The sequence below is a fragment of the Trypanosoma cruzi genome, genomic scaffold (genome assembly GCF_000209065.1).
Source record: "Trypanosoma cruzi strain CL Brener 1047053516719 genomic scaffold, whole genome shotgun sequence".
Taxonomy (NCBI): domain Eukaryota; phylum Euglenozoa; class Kinetoplastea; order Trypanosomatida; family Trypanosomatidae; genus Trypanosoma; species Trypanosoma cruzi.
In genome coordinates, this window is record NW_001849409.1 from 30,030 (window position 1) to 38,788 (window position 8,759).

Below are 8,759 nucleotides of genomic sequence, written 5' to 3' on the forward strand. Positions count from 1 at the left end.
AGCGTGTCGTCACCCAAGTCATTTCCCGCCAGAATGATGGTGAACAAGTTGCGGTTCCACTGTCCGGGCTGCCCATTGGGATTGACATTTGGAATGAAGGCACTGGCCAGCGCTATCCCTCCCACGTCTGTAATACCGTTCTGCGCAAGATTCAAATATTGAATGGTTTCATTTTTCCGAAGAACCTCCGCCATCGTCACGGCCCCCTCATCACCGATATTGTTTTGCGAAAGATCTAGGCGCACCACATGTTTGTTCTTCATGAGAGCCGTACCAATGATCAAGACACCGCGGGGGATGATTTTCCTCCCCTGCAGCTCAAGAGTTGCCTGGAGAAGTGCCGTCCGCCACTTCCTTCTTGTGTAGAAGTTTGTCGTCGGATCTTTGCTAGTTCCTGGCGGCGGTATCTTTTCCTTCTTGGCCATCCTCACGTCAATACCCCTCTCACGCTTTCCCCCCCCCTCCCCCCTGTGCGCATGTGCACGTATTTGCAATAGGGCGGAAAACAACATTAGTGAAAAGAGAGAAAAGAGGGGAGATGATGTCTACAAAAAAAGTGCATATAACAAGCGGAAACAGACAAACAAACAAAAAAATAATTATAAATATCCTCCCGCACATTTCCTGCTGCCCATTTAATCGCACCAATTGTTGTAATTCAGTGAATTTCCTTTTGCATGCGGCGTATATTATACGACAACTTTAACTACTACAGATCCATCTTTCGCGGTTGACGGAGGGCGGCGAGAAAGGCCTCTTTTGTGACCACTTGCTTCTTCTCATGGACCTTCTCTGCTGTCATGTGCTTCTCCTCCATTTCAACCACCGCCCCCGCCTTTCGAGCCTGGGCGAGTGAATTAAAGAGGCGCACCACACCTGCCGTGGCGACGGTGCGCAGACGGTACTCATATTCGTGTCGGTTCTGGTGAGGCAACAGGCGGTTGTGGCTTTGATCCTTGACGGCGCGGTGCAGCAGCTTCAGGCCCATCGCCTCCGCAGGTGTGCGCTCGGCAGCAACGTCTGTTTTGGGCACCAGCCTCTCCGTCCGTTTCCCGACAATCTCCATCGCCGCCCTGCCGACCGGTTTTTGCGACGCGGTGGCAGCTGCTCGCGCGGTGGCGTTGGACAAAATTTTAACGCGCGTGTTTTTGGTGGCGTTCGCCTCCTCCTCGTCATTTGCGGCGGCACCCGTCAGTTCCGCGATGCGCTGCTGAAGACACTCCGACGAAAGTTTGGGGGCCCGCCTCACCAACGCCACAGTCCGCTTCTTCTTCGCCTTCCGCGCCGCCCTGCTTTTCTGCGGTCTCGACAACTCCCCCACCGCGCCGCGAAATCGCCCAGCCATCGACCCCTCCCCTCCCCCCAACCCACACAAACACAAACACACACATACGGAGGGAGAGAAAGAGATAAAAGGAAAGAAAAAGGCATATATATATATATGTGTGTGATGCACCCAAACAACGCAAAGAACACACGCGAAGATGGAGTCAATTTAACACGCGGGATGGAGGCAAAAAAGATTTTTTTTTTTTTTTTTTCAACTTCATTAAAACCGCACACACACAGAGAGAGAGAGGGAAAGAGAAAAAACAACAATAGAGGGACGTATGCGCATTTATTCAACCAGAGTCCCTTTTTCTTTCTTATCGGATCTCCCTTCTTATTAGGCGTCAGATTAAAAAAAAAAAAAAAATATTGATTCCTTTTCAACTTATTTCCACTATCTTCCCTCCCGGCTCCTTTTATTGCTCAGACATTCAACGACGCACGCACGGAAAAAAAAAAAAAAAAAAAGAAAAAAGAAGAAGAAGAGGTTCTCACACAATCTTTTTCTTTTCGTTTTTCTTCACCGTTACGTGCCCGGCGCTGCATGTGCCTTCCACAATTCCCTCCTCCTCCTCCTCTTTCCCCCCCGCACACAAATACACCAAGCCTCTGTGAGCTTGGTCAGCGCGCTAGTAGCGTCGCTGGACACGACGACCCCCGCCACTGCCATAACCATTACTGCGATAACCGTTGCCGCCACCGTTACGGTAGTAACCGTTGCCGCCACCGTTACGGTAGTAACCGTTGCCGCCACCGTTACGGTAGTAACCGTTGCCGCCACCGTTACGGTGGTAACCGTTGCTGCCACCGCGGCCGTTAAAATAGCTTTGGCCGCCACCGCCACGGTTGCCACTGTTGAGCTCCCGTGCAATGATCGGCGGCAGGGTCTCGATGACGCCGAGTTGCATTCCACGGATGGGGGCTGAGAGAATCTGGTCCGCCACCTCCTCTGGCACGTCAAACACGCATCCAGGTGATTCCTGCAGAAGCGTAATGTCTCTGCATCGCGTAAAGAGATTGTCTCCAAGACTGTTGCGGAGAATACTGCAGAAAACGGGAATAGGCAGGGTGCGCTGCCCCAACATTTGAATCGTTACAGATCCCTTCGCCCCCGTTATGAGACCACGTCGCGTGATGCTGCTGGTGTAGCCGCTCATAACTGCAATGGCGGAGGCCAAAATTTCAGTTGCATCAGCGTCCTTCAGCAACTCCGCGGCCTGCTCCATAAAGAGGTTTGTGGCACTACGCTCCACCCGCGCCAAGTCCTCAGCCGCGTCTCTTGCAACGGCCCTGAGGATCTCGTCCCGTGTCGGGGCTGGAAGCACCTCAAACTTAATTTTCGCGTGGCGTTCAATACGCTCCACAATGTATTCATCCTTTGGTTGATGCAACAGCACACAAACACCCTTTCGGCCGGCTCGACCTGTCCTACCGGCACGATGAATGAAGGCGTCAATGTCAGTAGGAGGGGCACATTGAATGACAAGGTCCACCATAGGCAGATCTAACCCACGGGCCGCCACATCGGTCGCAATGAGAACGCTGAACTTATTGTCCCGAAAACTCTTCATTGTACTCTCCCGCTGCTCTTGCTGCATATCACCATGTAAACACTGGGAGTCCAACTTTGTGTTGTTGATAGACAAATCATGACATTCCTTCTTGGTGTTTGTAAAAACAAGCGTACGTCCATGGCGTCCGCTATAAACCTTTACAAGATCCGCCAACATGCAAGACACCTCACTGAAGTGACACTTTCGGCGGTAAAACTTGATGGTGTTGGCGGCACGCATCGTCCCCTGCCCAACCATGTCAATAAATTCCTTGTTTCTCGGGATGAAGGAGCAGGTGTGAACCCACTCTGGCACGGTGGCGGAGAACAAGAGGGTCTGATGATTTGGATTTCCCTCCGTTGATCCGTTCTGCTCCGCCACCTTCTGTAAGAGAAGCTCAATGTCGTCCTTAAAGCCAATATCAAGCATGTGGTCCGCCTCGTCGAGGCAAACCACCTTGACGCGGTCAAAACAGAGAGTGCGTTTCTCCAAAAAGTCCTTTGCACGACCCGGCGTCGCCACCACCACATCCACGCCGCTGTAAAGTGCCCTCTCCTGCGTGCTGTACGCCACACCACCGTAGAGCGCGGTGACAACGAATCCTTTACTGATGCCAGCAATGACATCCCGCACCTGAATGGCCAGTTCGCGGGTGGGGCAAAAGATCACGGCAGCAGGACCTCGCCCGCGCACAGGCTGTTCGTTACTCTTCGTCGTTCGGGCGAGTTTCTCCAGAATGGGAATGCCAAAGGCAAGTGTTTTACCGCTCCCTGTTCGCGCCTGCACCAACACGTTAGATCCCTTCATGATCGCCTCGTAGGTGAGTGCTTGGACGGGGAACAAGGCGGTGATGCCCTGGCTCTTGAGTGCCTCAACCGTGTTTGGCAGAAGATCAAAGTCGGAAAACGGCCGACCGGTCAAGGCAGAGCCATTGTTCGGCGCCTCCCCGCCGCCCGATTTATCGTCACTTTCATTCGTCTCATAGCGGGCACGCTTCTCTGCTGAGGGGTTTTCACCGCCATTCCTTGCCGCCATTTCTTCGGCAGTCCTCCGAGGCATTTGACTTCGCACCACCCTCCGTGTCTCCGTGTGTGTGTGTGGCGCCGCTCTTTCAGTTCCTTTTACTTTTCTTTTAATTATTTCCGGTTAAACGGGTTGCGTGGGAGGGACGTACTTGTCCTTCTCCGTCTGCGCTTTTATTGTTACTTCTGACTACTGTCTTCCTGGATCGCCTCCGCTGCCTCTGCCTCCGGCCCGTGTACCTGCACGCACGAGAAGTGGGGAAAAAAAAAAAAAAGGAGGGACGGCGACGGTGAGTGGGCGGACGACTCTACTAAAGGAGGGGAAAAGAAACAACTTCACGGCCCCCCCTCTTCTTAAAGATAATTTTATTCCCTTTTTTTTCTTTTTTATTTATTTATTTTTCTAAAAGAAAGCAATCGTTTGCCGGATTTCTCCCCTGCTGTCACACTTCTCGTGATGAGGGCTCCGCGCGGCTCGTCTACACACAAACAAACAAACAAACAAAAAAAAAAAAAAAAAATAAAATAAAAACAAAACAAAACAAAAGAAAACACATCACTCGCAGCCAGTGGTAGATTCAATGGAAATATAAAGAGAGAGAGAGAGGGAGGGAGAGGGAGAGGGAGGGGCACAACAGTCAGGGGGGCGTTGCGGCTCCATGTCAAAAGAGAAGAAAAAAACAACAATTAAAACACAACCGGTGACGCCGCGTACGTTCCCCCCCGCCCCCCGCCATAACCCAAAAAACCCTCCTCCGATTTTAACAAAAGCACACACAAGGAATAAGAAGGAACAAAGGTAAGAGCACATATAACATATAAAACGCATGTAATAGTGATATTAGTGTAGTCAGCCACGTTTTTTAAATTTTCTTTCTCTTTTTTTTTTTTTTTTTGTTGTTTCCCCCCTCGTGTCGTTTTGCTTTGCCGGTATTCTTCTCACGTCTTTTGAATTTAATTGTGTAAAAAGATATAAATTTTTTGTTTTGTTTTCGCCTTCTTTTGATCCTTCCCCCCCCCCCTCCCCCCCTTTTTTTTTTTTTTTCTCTTCCTTTACTTCTTCGTTGCTTTCACTTCCTCTTGTCTTTTTTTCTTTTTTTCTTCTTTTTTCCCTCGTTTTCGTTTTCGTGCTTTTTTTTTTTTTGTGTTTGTGTGACCGTGTGCGTGTCCCTCTTTTTTTTTTTTTTTTTTTTTTTTTGACGGGGGAGGGTTTTATTTCGGATTTTTTTGTTTGCTCGCGCATGTCTCTTGGCAAATGTGGCAAACTCCAGTTTTTGCATGCATGCATGGATATATAATATTAATATACCTCCACACCTTCTCTCAATTTCAGACTACAGACAGAAGCCAAAGTATGATTTCACGGAGGATCGTGAAGAGCCAAATGGGACACTAATGCAGCGGCCGCCAACGGAGGAGTTGCCATTGTCGTAAAAAGAGCTCTCTGGGGGCTTCATTGCCCCAAACGCCAGCTTCATGTACTCCCGATCTCCCATGAACTCACGCAGTTGCCAGCCCTCATCGTCCAAGCCACCCACACTGCTGCTACCACCACCACCACCACCACCACCATTACCCTCTTCCTCAGCCGCTTGCGGATGGAACCAGGCGTACTGAAGCGCCTCCCTCGCCCGCGGCCTCTTTGACGGGTCAAAGAAAAGAAGGGCCTTCGTCAGATCAATGGCCTCGCGAGGCACGCTGCTCCATCGCGTCTCGGCGAAGAGTGGCCCAGCCTCCATCTCCTTGACAAGTTGCATCTTGTTTCCGGAGTGACGGAACGGAAGTTTGCCAACCAACATAACGTACAGAATGGTACCTACGGCGTATACATCCATGCGAGCGAGGAGGTCGGGCGTTGTGGCGAGTTGCCCGCCGCTCTGCGTGAGACTTTTCACCGTTTCTGGTGCCGCGTAGTTCAGCGTTCCGCACGGTGTTGCGATGAGCGGACTGTCGCAGTGGGAATCAATGGATTCCACGGATGTTGGCTCTGGCAATGCACGCAGTGAAAGCCGTGTGGCTCCCAAACGCCGGTGTCCACCGCCCCTGCGGGCGAGCATCCGCGCCAGACCAAAGTCCACCAAAGTCACATGAAACTCGTCGTTCCCAAAGGGCTTTACTAATATATTTTCTGGTTTTACGTCACGGTGCACAACACCAACGACGTTGTGGAGATAATCCAATGCCTCAAGCAACTGCTGCGCCACAAAACGCACCTGCGCCTCCGTAAAGACCGTGTCACGAAGAGCCTTAAACAGCTCCGCGCCTTCCACGTGGTTCATCACAATAACAACATGAAGTGGTGTTTGAAAGCAGTCTAACAAGCGCACACAGTTCTTGTGGTTTATCCGTCGGAGCACCTCCACCTCGTTGATAACATCCAGCCGCATCTTTTCGGAGGTGAGATCGCGCTTGTTGAACACCTTGAGCGCAACGGCGTCGCCCTTCCGCACCTCTTCCCCGTCCACAAGACTCACCGCCTTGAAGACCGACGCGAACGTTCCACGCCCAATAAAGTCGTAGATGTCATCCGTTTCATACAGCTGGTTGATGTGCAGCTCCTCACGAAAGGGAAAAAGCGACATTGCAAGAAAGGAAAAAGAGGGGGAGGTGTGTGAGCGCAGTCGCACCTTAAATTCCTTCGCGACGCAACACCACGTTCCACAGAGATTTCAAGAAAAAAAAAAAAAAGAAGAAAAAAGAAGAAAAAGAGCAGACCGCATTCCAAAGCCGTCTCCAAGGGCAGCGTGCACAGACAGACATACAGATGTAGATATATATAGATATAACGACGGGCGTATGCAATCAATTTCTTCAATAAATGTGAAAAACGGGAAACCCGTCAACTTTTCTGTACATTTCTACGCCTCGCCAGAAGTGAGACAAACACAAACCAGGAAAATGACAATATGCATCACAGAAAAGGAGTTGGGGATAAATTCAAAAAGACGGGGAGCAGGTCGTTGCTCTTTAATGTGCGTTGCCTGTCCCACCATCCGTCGCATTGACCGCACTCCGCATCGGAGGCGGCATCCATTCCCTTCACCATCAACCAAGCTGCGCACAAAAAAAAAGCAAAGTTGGCATCTGCTAAGTCACGGACTTCCAAAGGAGAATCGACATTTGCCCCCACGTGATGTAAATGTACCCTTTCGTCTCGTGCGTCACAAATGATCCAAAGTTCTTCCCAAAAACGCAGTGCCACACGCCCCTGTACTTCTTCTGAAACTCCCGCTTCACAAAGGAAGCCATGGCGTACTCAAGTGTCTCTGTTTCAAGGGCCTGAATGACGAGGTTCCGCGCATCCTCTTGCATTTCTTTCGTCATATCCGCATTGATGTTAAAATCGGCCAACTTTGCCATTTCTGTTCCCTCCTCACACTTCCCCTTTTGTTTGTTCCTTCGTTTAATATATACTTTTGCGTGTATGTATGTATATAGACCTGTGTGTCTGCCTGCTGCACTTCTTACCGGGTGCAACTGACACTTCACCTACAGTACATCATAAATCCACATATACAGAGAAGTACAGGCTCGATATGTACATTACAAACAGAAGAAAACACTATAAAAAAACAGAAAACACAAACACAAAAAAACACAACCGCACACACACACAGAGAGAGAGAGAAAAGGCAAAAGAGCGTGTTTTTTTTTTTTTTTTATGAGCCCTTTTTTTGTCTCTCTCTGTGTGTGTGTGTGTTTGAGAGCAGATGATCATGTGAGTATCACTTGTAAATTTTATTTTATTTTTGGCTGGTCGTGGCGGTGGTGGGAGTGGGAAGCAACTGTGAAGTTTTTGCCTGCATTATAAATGTTTCTTTTTCTTTTTTGTTGTTGTTGTTGTTTTTGTCCCTCTCATACATGTATATATATACCTACACGCACGATACTAAAATACGCACCAAAACACACACACACGCAGCAACGCACACAATTCCCCTTCCATTATTTACTTACCGCCAGTCCCATTGTCTTCATTTGAGATTTTCTTCTCTTTTATTTGTCGGTACCTTTTTTTTTTTCCCGGCTCGTTCCTCCTCCTCTTCTCGTGAATTCATTCGTAACTTTTCCTTCTGCTGTCTCTTCGCCTCCTGTCCCTTCGTGATGACCTTCAATCCCTTTTTTCGTTAGGGAGAGAAGTGGGAAGTAATGGGGGGACTGAGAGGGATACTCTGTCTGTCTATGTGTGTGCATGTGGAAAAAAGGGGTAAAGGAGTTCCTTTAAAAACTTCCCCTTCAATTCTTTTTTGCCAAATGTCGGCCAGTGGCGCTCACTTCCGCACAAATATTCCCCACATTTGATATATGCATATATCGTGGGGTGAATGTGTTTTCAGTAATGCCTCCCCCCCCTGTGTGTGTGTGTTTGCATCATTTAATAATGGCAAGAAATTAATTATACAGACACACATATGTATTATATATGTATGTATGTATGTTGTCCGCAGTATAAATGTGCATTTATGCAGAACTCAGCGGCCTCGCCCCCCCTTCACCCTCTTGGACCGGTCGCCTTGCAGTCTTTTGTGGCTGAGTCTACAACGGACTGCAGGGCTGCTTTTATTTCTCGTACGTGGCGCGTCAGTTCTACAATGGCGTGCTGCGACTCCTCTTGTCTCCGTGAAATAGACGTGAGGGCGTTGGTGAGCACCTCGTTTTGTCGACTGAGTGATCGGTTTGACGCCACAAGCGTGGAGTTGACCTTCGCAAGCGTCTCGTTTTCACCTAAAAGCTGCCTGTTCGTCTGAAGCAGACGTTCAGTGTGCAGCGTTGCCTTTTTCATCGCGGCCGCCAGCTGAACGCATCCCGCGAAGGGGACGTGGCGGTGACAACGTCGTCTGCGCTCCGCATCCGT

The 8,759-nt window shown here is 49.6% G+C and overlaps 6 protein-coding genes across 6 annotated transcripts, besides 17 other annotated features; all 6 read right to left on the minus strand.

Moving 5' to 3' along the window:
- On the minus strand, positions 1 to 512 carry Tc00.1047053508205.4 (hypothetical protein, conserved; the record flags this gene model as incomplete). Its single annotated transcript, XM_800614.1, has 1 exon — positions 1 to 512. A coding segment is annotated over one exon (512 nt), but the record flags the coding sequence as incomplete, so codon positions are not given.
- Positions 1 to 912: a sequence feature (heterozygous, Esmeraldo-like haplotype).
- Positions 710 to 1,345, minus strand: Tc00.1047053508205.10 (hypothetical protein, conserved; the record flags this gene model as incomplete). Its single annotated transcript, XM_800611.1, has 1 exon — positions 710 to 1,345. One exon carries the CDS (start codon positions 1,343 to 1,345, stop codon positions 710 to 712), a length of 636 nt encoding a protein of 211 aa, XP_805704.1.
- Positions 913 to 1,567: a sequence feature (haploid, non-Esmeraldo-like haplotype).
- Positions 1,568 to 2,125: a sequence feature (heterozygous, non-Esmeraldo-like haplotype).
- Positions 1,678 to 1,700: a sequence feature (AT_rich).
- Positions 1,779 to 1,813: a microsatellite.
- On the minus strand, positions 1,959 to 3,941 carry Tc00.1047053508205.20 (nucleolar RNA helicase II, putative; the record flags this gene model as incomplete). Its single annotated transcript, XM_800612.1, has 1 exon — positions 1,959 to 3,941. One exon carries the CDS (start codon positions 3,939 to 3,941, stop codon positions 1,959 to 1,961), a length of 1,983 nt encoding a protein of 660 aa, XP_805705.1.
- Positions 2,126 to 2,350: a sequence feature (areas merged during assembly that could not be assigned to a particular haplotype. This can correspond to areas where the two haplotypes were merged or to regions with more than two copies in the genome that were merged during assembly.).
- Positions 2,351 to 8,759: a sequence feature (heterozygous, Esmeraldo-like haplotype).
- Positions 4,279 to 4,307: a sequence feature (AT_rich).
- Positions 4,392 to 4,456: a sequence feature (A-rich).
- Positions 4,499 to 4,534: a microsatellite.
- Positions 4,773 to 4,800: a microsatellite.
- Positions 4,935 to 5,048: a sequence feature (T-rich).
- Positions 5,078 to 5,102: a microsatellite.
- Tc00.1047053508205.30 (protein kinase, putative) lies at positions 5,239 to 6,486 on the minus strand (the record flags this gene model as incomplete). Its single annotated transcript, XM_800613.1, has 1 exon — positions 5,239 to 6,486. One exon carries the CDS (start codon positions 6,484 to 6,486, stop codon positions 5,239 to 5,241), a length of 1,248 nt encoding a protein of 415 aa, XP_805706.1.
- Positions 5,452 to 5,481: a microsatellite.
- Positions 6,576 to 6,611: a microsatellite.
- Positions 6,992 to 7,264, minus strand: Tc00.1047053508205.39 (dynein light chain, putative; the record flags this gene model as incomplete). Its single annotated transcript, XM_800615.1, has 1 exon — positions 6,992 to 7,264. The coding sequence occupies one exon, from the start codon at positions 7,262 to 7,264 to the stop codon at positions 6,992 to 6,994; it is 273 nt and encodes a 90-aa protein (XP_805708.1).
- Positions 7,717 to 7,754: a sequence feature (T-rich).
- Positions 8,316 to 8,343: a microsatellite.
- On the minus strand, positions 8,397 to 8,687 carry Tc00.1047053508205.48 (hypothetical protein, conserved; the record flags this gene model as incomplete). The annotated part of the gene is made up of 1 exon (XM_800616.1): positions 8,397 to 8,687. The coding sequence occupies one exon, from the start codon at positions 8,685 to 8,687 to the stop codon at positions 8,397 to 8,399; it is 291 nt and encodes a 96-aa protein (XP_805709.1).